This window comes from Harpia harpyja, chromosome Z, assembly GCF_026419915.1.
Source record: "Harpia harpyja isolate bHarHar1 chromosome Z, bHarHar1 primary haplotype, whole genome shotgun sequence".
NCBI lineage: Eukaryota > Metazoa > Chordata > Aves > Accipitriformes > Accipitridae > Harpia > Harpia harpyja.
This window is the reverse complement of record NC_068969.1, coordinates 64,872,321-64,892,235: the sequence shown is the minus strand read 5'-3', so window position 1 is coordinate 64,892,235 and position 19,915 is coordinate 64,872,321. Positions and strand designations below refer to the sequence as shown.

The window sequence follows — 19,915 nt, the reverse complement described above, 5'->3', positions numbered from 1 at the left end:
TATGTTAACCTAAGTCTTAACTGTTAGCTAAAGGCTGATCAAGGTGTGGAAAAGATGCCTTTTCCACTTGTCTATACTCCTCGTTGGTTTGTGCTCTTGTTTAAGTGTGGTGTTCTGCCCCACATGTTTGAGACCAACTTTAACCTAAATAATACAACTCTTTTAAACTTAACTGTTAATGAAGTATGTTGCCCAGTTTCTAGGGCTGATTCCAGTCACATTCTTGGGCCTATTTTTTTCCTGTTACTTTAGCCAAAGAAGGGTTGTGCTCTCTGTGGTCTACATAATTTTATAACATGACAATTTTGTAGAAAAGTTGAAGTTGTATGAAAAAAGTAAAATGGAATGATTCTGTCTGAAGCACACTGCTCCTAAACATGAGGTATTAGTAATACTGATCAACAGCACCTAATAGATGGTCTGGCTTTTTATAAATATAATATATGTAAGTCTTAAAGCCAAATCTTCTTTCATTAGTCATCTCATTAAATTCATCTGGGCCACTTGTATAGCTTTGAACTCTGAGTATGCACATGCATTTAAACTCTACCCAGGCTGACCTCACAACCTGAGCTAAATCTTTACAGACTGCTTTTGCTATCTGATCACAAAGATTGTTGTCTGCTTCAAGAAATTTTATACCGTTTTGAGTGTAACATTGTAAAAGTACTGAGCAAAGGTGCTGTAGGTACATCTTCTAGAGTACAAAAGTGATTTAGGATCTAACTGAAATTCTAAAAAACAGCTTGGGCACTGACTTTTAAGACTTGAAGATTTGGGCACCTAAAAGAGAATTTCAGAGGATTTCAGGCAGCAGAGGCAACGCTGAAAATCTCCCCTCTGCTCAGTGGCTATCTAGCCCGGGCAGCAGTTAGTGGGTGCTGCCAGACGTGGCTGGGCACTTAGTGGAATTGGTTTGCCCTGAGTTGGCCTGGTTTCCCAGCCTGGCAATCCAATTTGTGATTCAGGAGCTGGGTGTGCTGGGACTGAGCCCTCAGGAGCAGGGAGTGGAGTGTAACCTAACAAGTGTTTTCAAAGCATAGCTAATGCACCAGCAGAACCAGACCCCTAAAAGAATATAGCACACCCCTATCCTCTACATTTTTATCTTTTTTCCTTCCTGACAACCTTGAAGGTTCGCCGACTGAAAGGGAGGCAAGAGCACATGGATTTCATAACCCAGTGGTTTAGGCAGTCAGCTGGAAGGGGGAGTCCCAGGTTGTGATCTCTGCTTTTGTTGTAACTTGTGTATTTTAGACTGATCAGTCACTAGGTTAAATAAATAAATAAATAAATAAATCCACCGTAGTATCTGGAGAACCTCTGCTAGCTGTGGGACCTGGACTATAAAATGCCTCAAGCAGTGTGCTCTGTGGCTCACTTTTAGTGATAGTGCTGTTCCTTTCCACCACTTCTAAACTAAGATGTGTACAAAATGACTCTGATGGAAGGTGTTCTTTTAAAAGAGAGCCTGCACTCCCTTGGTACTCTGTGTACTGGTGGCATGAACATGGCATGTCAGCTCTTTTTGCTGTGACAGTTCCATATTGTTTTCTATTCCGCTGCAGATAGCCTGAAGGGGACTTGCTGGCTTAACATCCAAGACAGTCGCTGTGAAGTCAACATCAATGGTGCTACACTGAAATCTGAATGCTGTGCCACCTTAGGAGCAGCTTGGGGCAGCCCATGTGAGCGATGTGAATTAGGTATGCTCTCATATCCTGCTTCTTTTCGGAGAAGAGAGGAAGTACCACCAGATAGATTCTCATAATTTTCTTTATAGAAAACAAACAAACAGACAACACAAAAAGCCTATGAAATGAAGTTGTCTTATTTAGCATCACGTGTAATCTCCACCATCAGAGATCATTCTAGTAGCTTTGAAGTCACCAGGAAATAACATGTGAATAAATCTTTTAATAATTACATATGTTTCATCTCCACAGGGACTGTGCATTGGGGTAGGGAAGTAAGGACTACAGTAATAAAGTGAAATATCTGGTGAAAGTCTTGAGGGCTTTTTATGTTGTGGGCTGTTAACACTTTTTCCAGCTGTTTTCAAACACATAGCTTATGTACAATTATTGATTGCAGAATAATACTACTGTTAGATTACAGGGCTAGGTCTAGAAGTTGGAAGCAGGAATGCTAACTATATACTCTAGTTTGTGGAAAAAATACTGGGCCGCGTTCTCCCCATAACGTTTGAATAATGCCACTTGCAGCTGAACCAGTGTCAGGACGTTTTAGCCTTTCATTTTTAATTGGAACAGTAACTGTGGTACATGTATCCCATCTAACAAGCATAGTGCAAACAACATCCAACAGAGCTCTTAACTGTGCAATGCAGCATCAAGCAAAGATATTACTTTGGACTCCAGGAATAGCATGGTCAGGTTAGACTGGTAAAACTAATCAAAAACTAATCAATCTAGAGAGCTAATGAGCTCAGACTGGGTACATTTGGCCATTTAATTTCCTATTCTCTAACTAGTTATGTTTCAGCAAGCTTTCATATCACTACATCATGCTACATTTTACATGCATATCCTAAAATTATGTCATTGCTCAGATCCTTTATTAAGCTGCAGTGCAAAAAAAGCTTTTAGTGATAACTGGCATCACTAAAGCTTTAAATCTTCATGCAACTTTAAAGGAAATTTACCTTTCAGCTACATCTGAGTACAGAGATCGGTATGATTAGATGCTGACCATTCTGGTCTCCATTAAGGAAAGCACATGAAAAAGTAACTGCCTAAGATTTAATTTCCTCAACTATTCACTTGTTTTAAGTAACATGTATGAGCCAGTACTTTTCTTGGTTGAGGCTAGAGCACTCACCACCTCATACAGTCAAATTATTAGAGACTTCTGAAGATACGTTTTACTTTTAAATTATTTAGTCCTATATTTCTGTCATTCTAAATCAGTGATACATCTTTCTGGCTTGATTCCAGACACAGCTTGCTCAAGAGGATTTGCCAGAGTGAAGGGTGTTACCTGTGAAGGTAAAGTTTTTGCTTCTTACTCAAGATGTCAGGGTTTTTTTCCTTTGAAAATGAGATAAAAGAGGAATTATTTTGCTGTTGTTTGTGTCAGGCATAATCATATTGACCTTAGATGAATGCCTTCGCAGTTACTGACTGTTGAGAAGTGTTATGTTACACTGTTTGTTGGAGAATATCAAAATGATACAAAGAGAATGGAATGAAAATGCTCCTTCAAAATACATTTAATCCCTTCAGTTTTTCCTTTCTCTCATCCATAATCCATCATCTTCTCTTAGAGAAGAGAATGTGGTATCTTAGTGCCCTATGACTTGAAGATCTTGAAAGAGTTCCTTGAGACTGAGCCACATGCTTGTTCAGAACAGTGTTCAGACCCTAATACAGTATGAATGAAAGCCTCTTGCTTTCTTTCATGTAGCTGAAATTCTCAATAAAGCTGTAGTTGTCTCCTTCGAGTTAGCATATAACTCAACTCTGTTTCCCCGACAGATGTAAATGAGTGTGATGTTTTCCCGGGGGTTTGTCCCAACGGGCGTTGTGTTAACAGCAGAGGCTCATTTCACTGTGAGTGCCCTGAAGGACTGACACTGGATGGAACAGGACGAGTGTGTTTAGGTAAGAGCGCACTCAACTCTGCCAGCTTTTTAGCTGTGTCCAACAGTTGTCCAAAATTATTCTCAAAGGGCTGTGAAAGGATGTTTGGTTTGTTTCTGAATTCCTCCGAAAGCAGTTTGTTAAGCGTGTGTTTTAGTTTATGGCTGCTTAGATATCAAATGCCTGTGCCAGTTCAGGGAAGAGCTGTTAATCCCTTGGGGGAATATGAAAGTTTGTGTTAAGACTTGTTTTGCCCACAGTGCGATCAATAGGTTTTGCTAGAGTGCTGTCCTTCTTTGACTCCATTCACAAACAGAAATGTCTGACTCGCTGGGAGCTAGATGATAAGCAGTCAGCTGGCCAGCCAGCAGCTTGTAATGCAGTGTGAATGGTGCTCTTCTCTATCGCTATCTAGTCATTTTGTGAAACTCAGATACTACCTTGTAGCATGGATATGCTGATGCAAATTGGTCTGTCTGAGAATAATCAAAATGAGCGTAGATAAAAATAAGACTTATCTTTCTTGCACAGATTAGTGTCTTCTACTGAGAAAACTTGATGTCCGTGAAGACATACATTTCTCTAAGAAAGACTTCAGGTATAAAAAATACTGAACCCCTGTGTAAGTTCAAGAAAACAGAAGTATCCTGTAGCAAGTGTAGTAAGCGTTATTAATCTGCATCTTTAGAAATCAATGGTCAAAGATGAAAAAAGATAAAGTCAGGGTACTGGATGTTTAGAATAGATTTTGGAATCCATATTAATTTTTCTAACCATTTCTAAGGACTATAAAAATATGATTGCTGACAGCATTGATTTCTTTAAATAAAACAGTGCAGTAAAACAAGAAAAAAAAATTCAGCCCTTGCCTTATGTCAAGGATTTTCCTACTCTATCCTTCATTTTTTTATTTCAACAGTGTTCTCTTTCCTCAAGCAGATTCAAATTTAAGCAAACACTTTTGCTTTAACTGCACTATGCCTTACTAATAGCTGATACAAACAGTTACCAGGTTGTGGGGTTTTTCAATGTGAATGTAGTTCTAGAGATATTTTTTAAAATAAGCAGAATTTTTAAATGAAGCAGATGTGTACAATCAGTATAAATGTCTCAGAAAAAAGAAACAGTTCACAACCAAGTCTGCCCACATGCATGTACCTGTTATGTTTGTGCATATCATACACAGCTTTGCGTGTTAGTTTCACTTGATATTCCACCCCGCCGCAACCCTCCCAAACTTGGTAATTCTGTTGCCAGCCACTGGCATCTGTGGCCATCAACCCAGTATTATTTCTCAATGAGAAATTTGATAAGGACAGGTGTGAATTTAATTGCGGTTGATAGATATAATGAAAAGTTGGAACAAAGGAGCTGTTTTCAAGCGAGACACAGGATTCCTTTACCCGCAAAGGCATGTTGCCTTTTCTTATTTTAATTAAAAAAATGACCTTTTGTATTACAAGGTATGTGCCTTCTCCTATGCTACGCAAGCAGTGTGCACTATGTCATGTATTTCTGAAATGTGGTTATTTGCTGCAGGATGCACTACAGTGATTTTAGTGCAAACAAATATTTATTAACAGTATGTTTGCTGAATCTCTGGAAATGAAAATAAGTGTGATCTTGATGTGGAATAGTTTACAGGAAACTATGAGTATTCTCTGAATGATTTCCATTTGTTATACTTGCTTCTAAACTTTTTAACTTCAGATGTGCATAGGGTAAATTTATGTTATAAATCTGCAAAACTTTGAAGGGCTTGTATGGAAAACAGTTCAGCAGCTCGTCTGTGTTATTTTTAGATCTTGCATCTTCTCCAAAGCTTTTGTGCTAAGCATTTAAGAGTTCTGTTAGGTTTGCTAAAGCCTAACTTCCGGTCCAGTATATCATATGAAACATTAATGCTTATATGGATCCTGAAAATACAGCTTGACCTCCAGTCCATTTCAGTCATGTCAGGAGGTTCTAGAACATGCCCAGAAGCTGTTTATCAGACATGGTGTGTCCTTGTGATCTTTCTTACACACTGAAAATAACTCTTTTTTCCTGGAGAGCATTAAGCTACCAATAAATTTCTGTATAGTATCACAGACGTCTTCTCTGGCACTGCTGTAATTGATACTGTCCATTTACCATTATTCATATTATTTGCCAGATTTCTGGAATTGGGGCATAGAAATTCTCCTATGTTGTAGAAATTAGCATGTAGAGACTTAACAACCCTTTTTTTATACCAATTTTATATTTTAACAAATACTAAAAAATTTTCTAAAAATTTTCAACTATTTTTGTTTGCTGAAGTACAGATAGGTGAAAAGTGTGGAATGTACTGATGCTTTCAAATGGGTTATTATTATTTTTTCTGCATGTGAGATAGAGCAAAGCTGGTTTTTTCTGTGTATGGACCAGTGTGTAGTACTTTTCCTGACAGGTGAGCATGCAAGTACAGATTTTGCCTGCACACTTGGTTGATCTGTCTTTTGGTTGACCTGCTTTTCTGCAGATGGGACCCTTGAGTATAACCATAATTAATTTTTCTGGAAACCATATTGTTTGCTCCTGCTAACTGGTGTTAAAATAAGCCTAACAATGGTCAGCAATTTTTTTTTTCTGTATTCCTTGTATTATTAAATTAATTTAATAATATAAACATAGATAGGAATGTTTGGGGTTTTTACCATGAATGCAGGTCAATTTGTAAATGAGATTACCTGTTACGGTAGAGAAATACATGTCTCTGATCAATCAAATACACATAGAAACCTAAAAAGTACAATCATGTCAGACTAATGGTATATCTTGGTATTCAGAGACAACAGAAGAAGTGCTTGTACTTTTATGTGGTACAACAGAGATCCAGAAACTTAACTATAGTGCAGTATTAAGCAACTTCAGATGTTCAAACATTGTGCAGAGGTGTAGAGTCTTGAGCAGAAATCTGTCTCCCAGAAACTGAGCCTCACATGTATTCATGCCTCAGAAATAGGTGCTTCTGAAAAACACAAAACTTCAGCAAAAGGTAAAATGCCTATATGTTGTTGTAAAATGAGCAGATATTCGCATGGAGCAATGCTACTTGAGATGGGATGAAGATGAGTGCATTCAGTCTGTGCCTGGCAAGTTTCGTATGGACGCTTGCTGCTGTGCTGTGGGGGCTGCCTGGGGCTCCGACTGTGAGGAGTGTCCTAAGCCTGGCACCAAGGAATATGAGGTTCTGTGCCCCAGAGGTCCTGGCTTTTCCAACAGAGGAGATATTCTAACTGGCAGGCCATTTTATAAAGGTAAGGGTTCATTCTTGGATCTAAAAGTGAATTATAGGCACATCTGGGTGAATATTCTAAAAAAATGCCAGGATTTGTGTCTATGTTTGTTATGTACTTGAGATGAGAGATGTTATAAAGATGTTTGCCTGAAAGAGCTGACCTTACAGCTGGGAAACTCTATGCTTGCATGGTGCTCAAGAGTGTTACAGGAGCCTAGAAGGAAATGGTGCAAAGTTTCAATTTGGTACGGAGAAAAAGGAAATTAATATGACAGGACTGAAGGGAGGGGAGCTCTAAACGATGAGAATAACAGAAAATGTGCACCTTTTATAATGTAGCACTTTGCAAAGAGTAAACTGAGGGTCAGATGAAGTTCTATAAAGTCAGGGAGTTAAGATGTAAACATAAAATATTACTAAAATTTGGCCAGGGTTCACTGAAAGAGAGACTGAAGAAGGATGGGTTCTTTCTATGGTTTGCAGAATTAATAAGTGATTAAAAGGGAAAGGTGTCTGTTGCATTAAAATTATGAGGCCAATGATAACAAGGAGCTGCAGTGATAAAGAAGTAAATAAAAGCCATTTGTCCAGTTTTTACTAGCTTCACCTCCTATAGAGCAAAAACAAAACTGAAGAGGCTGGAAAATATTAAGAAACCAGATCTGAGATGTTTTAGGTGACTGAGGTCTGAGAAGAAAAACTGTAAATTTCTGCATGCAGAAGCTGGAGTAATCCAGAAATGTTTTGGTATTTTATTTATTTTTAAAAGGATGTATTCTGAAGCATTTGTCTTGAAATATGTTGAGTTGCTTGAGAAAACTTTAACAGATTGGAGCTCTGCTTCACCATAAATAAGCTCTGATTTTCAGCAGTTACTATTCTCAAGCAAAGCTCTCAACATTCAGTGGTGATTTACTAAACAAATAAGAATTTTAATAATGATATAATTTATTATTTTTATTAAAATTTATTCAGTTAGCAATAATAAATTCTTAATTATTTAATAATAATAAAATCTTGTCCAGTCCAACATTTTTGCAAGGTTTTGCTTCTTGTTTCTGCTTTTGTATTTGGATCACACTTTTCTTCCATTCACGCCAATACATAAGAGAAGTTTGTTTCATCAGAGATGATTCTTGGGTAAGGACATTCATCCAGCAAATAATAGAGTGTAAGAAAAGCTCATTCAAGTTTGTAAATGCTGTTGGGGGGTTGCATACGAGAGAGGCTGACACAAGAAAAACCTTCATTTGTCCTGTGTAAGAGCCTTTAACAGCCTGTGTTATCCAGCTGTCCAGCAGAACACTTTTAAAAGAGGTGAAACATTTCATTTGATATTCTACAAAACAAAAAAACGCTTTTCTGAACTGAGCTCCAGATATCACTCTGGCAATCTCAATTTAAAAAAAACCAATCAACCAGCTAATAGTTACATCTTTTACAAGCTGGCTCAGGAACACCATGAATATTCACTGTGTTAGAAAGCAAAATAGAACACAATACACATATTGGCATCATGGGCAAAAGAGTCTCAAGTCAGGGTATTCCACTGAATTTGGTTGACTGCTGATTAACATCAACTTTTAATTACTGGTTTGGGTATTGAGAAGCAAAGCAAGCATAAGCAATTCAAGAGGTAGGGAAACATCTCTTCTCCCCTATCCCCAGACTTAGCTTCAGCCCAGCATCTCTTCTCCACCCTTCCAGGTGTCCGGCCCCTGTAGTCCCATGGATGAGGCAGTTGGCAGCACAGGGGACACCGCACCGGTTTCTCTTTGTCACCCCTTGTTGCTTAGTCTTTTCTTTCGCTGCTCCTTCCTTCTTACTCATTTCCTGTGGCCTGGCATGGGGCTTCTCCATGGGACAGAGGCCCTCAGGGGTGTTTCTGCTCCACTATGGGTTGTCCACAGCCCATGCTCCTTCAGGATGTCCCAGCCCCAGTGTGGATCGCTCATGTACTGTAGTCCCTGGGGAGTGTCCCTGCCCCTGCATGGATCACCCACAGGTCATGGTCCTTCAGGGATCTCCCTAACCCAGCAGGGGTTGCATGTGGTGCAATCCCTCAGAGGTGTCTCTGCCCCAGCATGCGTCCTCCATGGGCTAGCATCGCACAGGGAGTACCTGCCCCTGCTTGTGTCACCTATAGGCCACATGCCCTGGCATGAATCACCCACAGCTGCAGTCCCTCAGGGGTGTCCCTGCCCTGGTGTGGGTCTTTGACAGGCTGTGGTCCCTCAGGGGTGTCTCTGCCCTGACATAGGTCCTCCAGGGGTTCCTCCTCGGTAATGGAATTCTGCCTTCCAAGAGCGCATCTCCAGTCGTGCGTCCAGCAATGTCCCCTCCTGCTTGCCTCCTTGGGTTTCATGTTTTCATTCTCCTAACCTATGTAGGAGGAGGCCATCCCTCCAGTCCCCTGCAACCCAAACCCTGCCTTACGACCATTGCAGTTGGCAAGAAGTAACAGGAAATTGCCATTAATTATATATATATTTGTGCTTAAGAATGCTCTTTTGTTTTTATTTCACAGATATCAATGAATGTAAAGTGTTCCCTGGTATGTGCATGAATGGTAAATGCAGAAACACAATTGGAAGTTTCAAATGTAGATGTAACAGTGGGTTTACTTTAGATATGGAGGAAAGAAACTGCACAGGTAAGTCTGGCATTTTCCCCAGTTTTTCCTAGCATCATAAAATAGTCCAGGTTGAAAGGGACCTCAGAAGATCATCTGCTCCAACCTTTTGTGGGAAAGGGAGGCTAGGTGAGATTATCCAGCACTCTGTCCATCTTGAAAACATCCTGTGATGGGGTCTTTACCACTTCCCTGGGGCATTTTAGAGGCATTTGTCCTTGTTGCATAACTTGGTGATCTGGAAACTTAACATGGTTCATTTCCTTCATTTTCTAAGAGCTTAATCTTCAGACAGAATGGCCAACTGTCTTCAGTTTCCCTTTCAAAAAATGATTCTTTAATAAAAGTAACATTCTTCTTGTACATGTACATTAGGAATTTTTTTAAAATTAGTGTTAAAGATGCTCAGGTCATGCTGTATCAGTACAACCTGAAAAATCAATAAGGATCACCAGCAAAGCCAAGTTCAATGTTCTAACATACAGATTAACTTAATTTATGTTCCTTACTCTCTGGTCATTGTATTACCAAACAGAGACTCCACTGCAAATTTTCATTTAGATTTGATAGCCAAGCACACAGAAAGGCACCTCTGCAGTTCTGACTGCAGTGCAACATTAACTCTAGAACAGATGTGCATTTAATTTAAAAGTTTAATATTTTGTTATTTACTGCCTGGAAAAACTGAAACAGAAGATAAGCTTGATAGTTTTCTGGTTATGAGAACCTGGATGCCTGCATTGTGGGTGGCTCTGTGCTGAAAATGAAGGAGGTTTTTTTATACCACACAGGCGTCTATGAGTGAGTCTGAGTAATATGAAGTGTGGGTGGTAAGGCATGTTAACTGAGGTTGGTCTGGATGTTAATGTTGCCCTAACTGGTGATTTCCTTGGTTTTATAGTGATTGCATTGATGAGAAATGCATTTAACAAACTTTCTTTCTAAACGAACAAGAATAGGTCAGAAAACGTCACCTTACAAAAGCTTTTTTTTGTTCTGTTTTTCATTGAAAGTTTCTTCTGATGAAAATGTTCCACTGAGCAGCTGTAGAGAACCACATTTTATTAAATGGAAGACTTTTTTTGTTTGTTTAAATTAGCAACAAAATGTTTTATAAAGCCTCTAGGAGGCCAGATACTCTCTTAACATCCCAGGCCCACCACATGGGTTACCATTGAACACCTCCTCACATCTGTGTGCGAGGACTGAACTATCTTCACTCGGCAGAAACCTGGCCATGAGGAGTGACACAGAGGCAAAAGAGACTCTTGCATGTGTTGAAAAAAGAACTGTTTTAAATCTTTAGCAGTTTCTTTAGTTAAACTCATTCTTGCCTAGTTTTCCTCAACCACTTACACAAATGATTCTACTGTCCAGCCCAGCCCACCAACTTACTGCAAACATGTTGATGCTCTTCTTTGATTCCTTGCTCCCTGGATTTCTTGGATGACAGAACCAATCCTCTGCCCTGTACTGGACTAATGTCTTCATTGTTTCAAATATTCTGTTATTTTTACTCCCTGTAAAGAGTTCATGATTTCTTAATATGTAAAAATTAATGACACAGTAGTGAATGAAGCTGAAGGCAGAGGGTAGAGTGGAGAACATGAAACAAAGGCATTGAACCCTAGTTTACCCCCAAAACACTGGATGAGCAGTACAGTAAGGTAGAGAGAAGTCTGGAAAGATGTGAGGAGATAGTAAATAACAGGCTATCCAGTTCTTCTTTCCAGTCCTCTCCTTCAACACTGACCTGTTTCACTGGATCATACCCATATTACAGATTCCTCTCTAGCTTCCTGCCTCACTACCAGTGTGTCTTACAAAGAGCTCTTCCTTCTCTTCTCTTTTTACCTTCTACAAACCTGCTATAGTTTTCCACAGTAAGTTTCATTCAAACTTAACTAGTAAGACAACCAGTGAACTGTAAATCTAGCTTTCAAAGGAGCTTCTTTAATTCCTAATGGAAAGGGTATCTGTAAGCTTATAATGCTATTATTGGATAAATGTCTTCATAATAAGCAATTTAATATCAGTGGCACTGTAGTCATGGAGTCAGTTGGTCCCTCTGTAATAATACCAACTCATAAATTTTTACAGTTAGTAATTTCCTTAGAAATGTAATCTTAAATTACACTTAATGGAATCCTACTTGTTACATAATATAGTCTATAGTTGAGAGCTCTGAACACATTGCATTATGAATCTTTCACAAACTTCCATATAATCCAATATTCCTGTAAATAGTAAATTAATTTCATTTTTCTCTGTTGATTTATACACTATATATGATTTCAGTAGAGTTAATTTATAATGGCCAAGTGTTCTCTTCTGTGAAAAGCAGGATAACCTTAAACTCTTGTTTGGTTTTTCTACCTCTCCATTACTATAAAATAGACATTGATGAGTGCCGGATCTCCCCAGACTTATGTGGAAGTGGTACTTGTGTCAACACTCCTGGAAGCTTTGAGTGTGAGTGCTTTGATGGTTATGAAAGTGGATTTATGATGATGAAGAACTGTATGGGTAAGTGTTGCCAGTATGACCTGGAGTCTGTCCATTTAATGTACAAAGCCTGACTGACTGTACTCTTTACTATACTAGGTCTGCTCCACTGAACACTTCATAAGTATAATTATTGTGACTTGAACAAATGAGACAGTGTCCTGGTTTCAGCTGGGATAGAGTTAACTGTCTTCCTAGTAGCTGGTACAGTGCTATGTTTTGAGTTCAGAGCGAAGCATGTTGATAACACTGATGTTTTCAGTTGTTGCTCAGTAGTGTTTAGACTAATGTCAAGGATTTTTCAGCTTCTCATGCCCAGCCAGCGAGAAAGCTGGAGGGGCACAAGAAGTTGGCACAGGACACAGCCAGGGCACCTGACCCAAACTGGCCAACGGTGTATTCCATACCATGTGACGTCCCATCCAGTATAGGAACGGGGAAGTGGGAGGCAGGGATTCGCCGCTCGGGGACTGGCTGGGTGTCGGTCGGTGGGTGGTGAGCAATTGCACTGCGCATCATTTGTACATTCCAATCCTTTCATTATTGCTGTTGTCATTTTATTAGTGTTATCATTATCATTATTAGTTTCTTCTTTTCTGTTCTATTAAACCGTTCTTATCTCAACCCACGGGTTTTGCTTCTTTTCCCGATTTTCTCCCCCATCCCACTGGGTGGGGGGGAGTGAGTGAGCGGCTGCGTGGTGTTTAGTTGCTGGCTGGGGTTAAACCACGACAGACTGATATAGAGTAATTAGGACAGATAACTGAACTATGCCTATAGCTTTGCTTGTTCTTTTACACATTTCTGTATAGGTATTTTAGAATGGCAGCAACTGTTCATTCATGTAGTTTAAAAGTGACTAATGAGGTATCCAAACATTTGGTAAAGTTAGTAGAAGGCTGGAGTTTCAAAAACAGTGTGATTCACTTTTCCTCGATTATTCTAGGACTCAAGAAATTCTGAGAGCATTTTCTGAAAAATCAGATCTCTTTAATCTGTCTGAAGTTGTAAGAATAGATATGGAGACACCAAAAGTTACTAGCCACCTTAAAAAATCTTGAGTTAGTATTGTGGAGTACTTCATGAAATACATCATGAAGTATATAATGAAATGGAAAGTCTGAGATTTTAATCTTGATGAGGCTGAACGGGTCCTCCTTCTTCCCCTTCTTGAAGATTGGATTGACATCTCCTCTCCTCCCACCCTGGATATCCTTGCCTAATTTCCATGACCTTTCAAGGATGGTCAGGAGTGTCTTCAAAATGACATTGGCCAGCTCCCTCTCAGCACTCATGGGTCTTTTACATGTCCTTTGTCAGCAGTTCCCTTCCCCCATTTCCCCTCGTCTTTTTGCTGCTGCTGGTATGCCCCTCACACCCCTTGCCAGGGTCAACTCCTGGTGGCTTTGGCTTTCCTAACCCCATCCCTGCAGACTCAGACAGTGCCTCTGTATTTCTCCTGCATCACCTGTCCCTGCTTTTGCCTATTTTATGCTTCCTTTTTGTGTTTTAGTTTTGCCAGGAACTTTTGTGCTCATAATTGAGCTCAAGTGGTCCTATGCCCCTGTGTGCCAGGAGGCTGTGCAGGCCTCCTGTCACCTTTACTTGATTTCCTGCAAATTGTGATGCTGTATAACTCCAAAAGTCAGCAAAAAATCATTTCCTGAATCACAGATGAACATAACAAAGAATCAAAACTGTGGAAGCTGAATAGCTTTCATGAGAGAGAGCAAATGCAGAGAATCAATACTGTATGGTGAGATCTGTTATCTGTAAGGCAAAGGCAGGGAAGCAAGATGTCACATAAATAAGCAGAGAGTGAGGAGATAAGAAGAGAAGTGACTTCTTGAGGGCCTTTTGCAGGAAGTAAGAAAGGGAGGGCGTAATGTTCAATGAAAATATTTTGGAGTTGTGAGGACTATCCAAGCAGGAGTATTGCAAAAGAGGTGTTGAATTCTATCATCAGGCAGTTTCTCCCCTCATGTGAATAACCTGCAAACCCCAATGAAATCTTGGCTAAATACTCAGGCTTATGAAAGATAAAACTAGTCTGCCTCTCTGAATAAAATTCTCTAGTTTCAAGGATAGGTAGCCATAATGTTTCCTGGCGGTCCAAAAGTGTGAGTGCATTCTGCAGCTTGAACATCTTTTGGTCATATTTCTCTTCATCCACATCTACAGTGTTAGCTGTTTTTATCAGGTTTGTGAGTCAAATATTCAGTTTGCCATTACAAGCTGTAGCAAGTATATTTCTCAGCCACACAGCGACATAAGGCAGGAGCTATCAAACTGAATAGCCATTTAGTTAAAAGTTTACACACACATCCGCATTAACAGCATCCATAGACAACAATTTCAATGCATACGTAAATGGGTGTCTGGTTGCATTAAGAATCACTTTTTTGAAAATGTTATCACATTCATACATTGTTCTAAATGGCAACCATCCAAACAGTTGCTGTCTTCTCTTGTGTCCTGTGTCTCCTAGAATACTTAATTTTAAATGATGAATTTCTCTTTTTCTTGAGGGGAAAAATACCCATCTTTGGAGTTAATAATGTATAGGTTTTTGTTTGCCTGTTATGCAGTATGAGGACAGGAGCAGCACTGCTTCAATGAAACAATCCTTTTATTTTCTGACCTCCAGATTTTGTCACTTGCAGACACTGAGAATTGCTTTTCTCTTTGTTGCTTCTTAGTAATGATTTTATATTTGTCATGGTTTCTTTGCAGATATTGATGAATGTGAGCGTAACCCTCTGCTGTGTAGAGGTGGCACATGTGTGAACACCGAAGGGAGTTTTCAGTGTGACTGCCCTTTGGGACATGAGCTGTCACCATCACGTGAGGAATGCATAGGTGAGTTTCAACTCAGAATAGTAGTCTTGAGCTTTCTGAGAAGAGTGGTCATTTGTGCTCTGAAAACTTCCTGTCTCTGGCAAGCATGGGGTCTCAGGAATATTTTATACAAATTCATGCTCCTCCTTTATATGAGTATCTTCAAATTAAAACATTGTAACAGATCCTGTAAAACCTCCATTGCCCTTAATGCTGTTGACTTCAGAGAGGGGTATTTTACCAGGCCTCTTAGGGATTATTTAGTAACTCAAAGGACTGTACCAGTCATGCTGGCAACTTTCAAGTCAAATACATACAAGCACAAAGTGAAATTCGTTCCTACTACAGTCACAAAAAAGTATTGTCCCTTATTGAAATGCAGCTCTCCTTTTTGCACATAATTTACCAAAATGGTAACAAAAATGCAAAAAACATAATGCATATTATCTCTTTCGTTTCTGTGTTTGATGCATAGTTGCTTCAAGAGTTGGTTTAAACCAGCACACTGTGCAGTTAATGGTCACAGACCAGAAACAAAAAAAGATAAACCTTTGGACACTGGCTTAAACATAATGTTCAGAGCTCCTTACCTTGAACTGGAACATCCTAAGAACAAGAAAGAAATGGAAAAAGCCAGAAAGCCACCAGTTTAAAATAATACCTCTCACTCTCTTTCTCTGGCATTTGAGCAGTTAGAGTTTGCATTCTGAATAACAAGTTATTGATATGACTGATTCTTTTCCAGATGTAAATGAGTGCTCATTAAGTGACAGTCTCTGCAGAAATGGCAAGTGTGTGAACATGGTTGGAACATACCAGTGTTCCTGTAACTCTGGGTACCAGGCCACTCCTGACAGACAAGGCTGCATAGGCAAGTGTTGTACACCTTCACCTGTGTATTTGTGCTTCAGCATATATTGTTTCATCTGTCTTTGTTTTTATGTAATTTCATACCTTGCTTTTGAAACTGAGCAGGGCCATCTCATCTGCTGTTAGGCACATCATGAACTGTCACGGACCCTTCTTTTACCTTAGAAATATAAAGAAGGTATAAAAAGATTGTTGCTGTACTGAGCTCTGCAGAATACGTTGAGAAAAAATATTCTTATGGTACTATTCCACTAAAATCAAAGGCTTGAGCTAACAACCAGAAAATACTGCTTAATTTCTTGATCAAGCAAGAAGAGCCCCATGCATTGATAGCTTCTCTTTCACTTTTTCGCTTTATTGTATACATCTCTTAAATCCTTAACTGGAGTAATACTGAATTATGTAGTTGTCATCACACTGGTAAGGAGAACAGAGGTATTGAGATTTTTTTTTATTTGTTGGTTTTGTTTATTTTTTTGCAAAAATATAAATTTGTGCTACTTTTCAAGCTTTAATGAAACGTAAGTTTCTCGTGGCTTTTCTTTCTTTACTTCCCACATGTTGTGTTTTGCACTTTTTTTTACATCTCTAGTGATACATATAAACAAAAGCAACAACAAAAAGTAGCCACTTGTTCCCACAGATGAAAATGCAGTTGAAAGAGAGAAAGCTGAACAAAATATAAATCAGAGACAGTAGAGTGAGAACAAAAATTCATAATCATGTCACTGATAAACTGTTTCATCTGCTAAGTAAAATGGCAGAGAAGATGACTTTTCTTTATTGTCCTGGTTTCAGCGGGAATAGAGTTAATTTTCTTTCTAGTAGCTGGTATAATGTTATGTTTTGGATTTAGGGTGAGAAGAATGTTGGTAACACACTGATGTTTTCAGTCGTTGCTAAGTAGTGTTTATAGTAAGTCAAGGATTTTGTAGCTTCTCATGCCCAGCCAGCAAGAAGGCTGGAGTGGCACAAGGAGTTGGGAGGGGACACAGCCAGGACAGCTGACCTAAACTGGCCAAAGGGGTATTCCATACCATGTGACATCATGCCCAATATATAAACTGGGGCAAGCTGGCTGGGGGTGGGTATTGCTGTTTGGGAACTAACTGGGCATCGGTCGGCGAGTGGTGAGCAATTGCATTGTGCATCACTTGTATATTCCAATCCTTTTATTATTATTATTGTCATTTTATTATTGTTATTGTTACCATTATTAGTTTCTTCCTTTCTGTTCTATTAAACTGTTCTTATCTCAGCCCACGAGTTTTAGCTTTTTCCTTCTGATTCTCTCCCCCATCCCACTGGGTGGGCAGGGAGGGAGTGAGTGAGCGGCTGGGTGGTACTTAATTGCTGGCTGGGGTTAAACCACAACACTTACAAAAGTAGACTTACTACTACTTATGTTGCTTCCCCAGATATTGATGAATGTATGATAATGAATGGAGGCTGTGACACCCACTGCACTAACTCAGAAGGCAGCTATGAATGTAGCTGCAGTGATGGCTATGCTCTAATGCCAGATGTCAGGACATGTGCAGGTAGGTTTGAGTATCTTAAAAGTTCCAGCATCATATCTTTCAGCCAATATGAACATGGTATTCTTTTAGCTGAGCCGTACCAGGGTGACAGAATTATTATCTCCTTTTTTTTTTTTAATTCAGATATTGATGAATGTGAAAACAATCCAGATATCTGTGATGGTGGGCAATGTACTAATATTCCAGGGGAATATCGCTGTCTCTGTTTTGATGGATTTATGGCTTCTATGGACATGAAAACTTGTATTGGTAAGTAGCTGTATGCACCAAATTTAATGCAAGTCTAAAAATTCTGTAGCTAATGTTTTAGGATGTTCTGCTGAATCCTTGAAAGTGGATATTGAAACTATATTATACAGAAAAATAACCTGTAAATCTTTCTTGCATGTCACTATAGATATCAGGAAGGTGTGTGCACACTCACAGACACACACACGGAGGAGAAACCAGTTATATGTAATGCTGAGCAAAGCTGTCCTGAGCTGGTTTTGTCTCCTTTTTTCCATAGAGTTGAATTTTAAGATTTTCTTTTCACCTTCACTTTTATGTTATTCCATGTATTTGTTTTCAGTTTTGCACACATACTCCATGTTTACGCAACCAACTTGAATGTTTGGAACTTGTCTTTTCAATAATTTTTTCATATTAACCATGTTAGTAGCTGTAAAATCAGAATACTTTTTTTCATTTTATACACAACTCCTCTTAAACGTTCTTCTCTAGGAAAACAGTATTTGATATTAAGGTTAGAAACCCACAGTGAGAAAATGTGAATTTCTGCCATGTATGTAATTGCTTTCCTTGCTAACAGCATCATCCAGTTTGTCAAAAAGCCTTTGAGATAACTACAGTTTCTTACTGGACCTAACACTACTTTCAACAAAGTACTTGATTTTTTTTCAGCAGAAATATTTGCAGTATCTTGTATTTGTTTGACAGTGTGTGAAATTAGGTGATCTTTGCCATTTAACTAGTGTAAAATTGGAGCTATTTGAATAAAGTCAAAAAGTTGATATAGGTGTAACTAATAAGATGACTGTTTTAACTACAAGTTTTTAATCAGATCTTTAATTGTAAGCTGTTTAGCTTTCAAATGAGGTAAATTCTGAAGTAACGTTAAAGCCTTGTAATATAGCTGAAAGCCTATATTGAAGATTTAGCATGCAGCATAAGAATCTAAAACACAGTTCAGGTACAAACTACATTATTCTTTAGGAGAGGTTTTGTTCCTAATGGAAAGTTTTCATCATATACACAACACTCAGTAAAATTGCAAAGAACAGGGAGATATCAGTAGCAAACGTACCTCACTCTTGAAACTTCAGTCACATCAAGGCAGCAAGTGCTGAGCAGTCACATTGTTGAGGTGTCTGGGAAGGGAGTCTGGCACAAGAGCACATCTACAGTCCTGATGCCCTGTTTTACCTTGTGACTAGGTTTTTTTTTTAATATGAGGTTGTGGGAAAACTTTTCTAGTTGTGGTTTATCACTTGTTCTTTCTGCAAGGGTCTTTCCCCAGTTCACCTGCAGCCTGACTTCTCCTTGAATGTTGCTTTTGTGGTGGCTTTGTGTCTTTGTATGTGCCAGAGATAGCTCTAACTTTTGGAAGCATTTCTTCTCGAGGGCATGATCTCAATGTCTCTGCTCTTTATCCTCTCCCAAAATGGCTTTCAGCAACACCATTAGGACAATGGTTATTGACCTCTTCTTTCATTCCTACTTAACCTCAGCTTTGATAGATATATTGATTTTTCTTCCTCTCTTGAAATGTCTTGAAGTTTCTTTCAGCTTCTTTCACAATCAGAGGGACTTTGTTTCTTGTCAGCAAGGAATTCGCCCCACCACACACAACATACACGCTTGGGATCGTTACTAAAAATTATTTCATAGCTACCCATTTTCTAATAGCATAGCAGAGTAATAAGTATAGGTCTGTACTAAAAAGCTGCCAGTGATCCATAGGAATTCTCCGAAACCTAAATGGAAGGCTGTGCCAGAGCTACTTATAGCCATAAGCTACTAAGAGAAGGAGTTTGAAGTTCCCTTGAGGTGTTAAGAGTTCCCTATTTAATATGCTTCATAGTTCAGGCATTTCCAGTGAGATTTTGGAAGAAATAGGTCAATCCTTATGTTCCAGGGGTGTCTCAGCAAGCAGAACTACAAAGGTAAGTCTGCAGCTCCTGCAACTGGGGAGACTTAAAAGCATGGCAGCTTTCCTTTGCCTCATAGTGTGACAGCTGAATATACTAGGGAAATAAAGGTTGCTGTAGTGGGAGTGTTTAGAAGACTGACAAAATCAGCCCTGTTTTAAAATACAAAACTAAATTTTACTAAATTCATTTAATAACAACACATTTGCCAATGGTCAGTTCTTACACAATATTGATTATTACTATTGCACATACAAAACTTAGTTTTTAACCATCACATTCTAAATTATATGCAAGTATACAATACCACAGAGCTGTTATGGGTAGTTTGCATTGACTGGCTTCCAGCCCTTGGTGTTGCTTAGGCACAAAGGTCAAGGTGATCAGGCTTGAGCACTTGTCTACAAGAAAAGCTGGAACTGAAGTGGGTCTGTCTTCTTTCTTCTCCAATTTTCCATACTTATGTTTTTATGCTATTGCCCCCCTCACAAAAAGGAGAGTCCCTTCTACTCCTT

At 39.0% G+C, this 19,915-nt stretch overlaps 1 protein-coding gene across 1 annotated transcript in view; it reads left to right on the top strand.

Moving 5' to 3' along the window:
- FBN2 (fibrillin 2) overlaps positions 1–19,915 on the top strand; it is a 176,611-nt gene that overhangs the window by 104,845 nt on the left and 51,851 nt on the right. The window contains exons 21-30 of the mRNA XM_052778267.1: positions 1,569–1,706; positions 2,958–3,008; positions 3,498–3,623; positions 6,656–6,883; positions 9,392–9,517; positions 11,894–12,022; positions 14,735–14,860; positions 15,585–15,710; positions 17,128–17,250; positions 17,374–17,499. Of these exons, the coding sequence (XP_052634227.1) occupies positions 1,569–1,706; positions 2,958–3,008; positions 3,498–3,623; positions 6,656–6,883; positions 9,392–9,517; positions 11,894–12,022; positions 14,735–14,860; positions 15,585–15,710; positions 17,128–17,250; positions 17,374–17,499 (1,299 nt within the window). The remainder of the gene's footprint in view (positions 1–1,568; positions 1,707–2,957; positions 3,009–3,497; positions 3,624–6,655; positions 6,884–9,391; positions 9,518–11,893; positions 12,023–14,734; positions 14,861–15,584; positions 15,711–17,127; positions 17,251–17,373; positions 17,500–19,915) is intronic.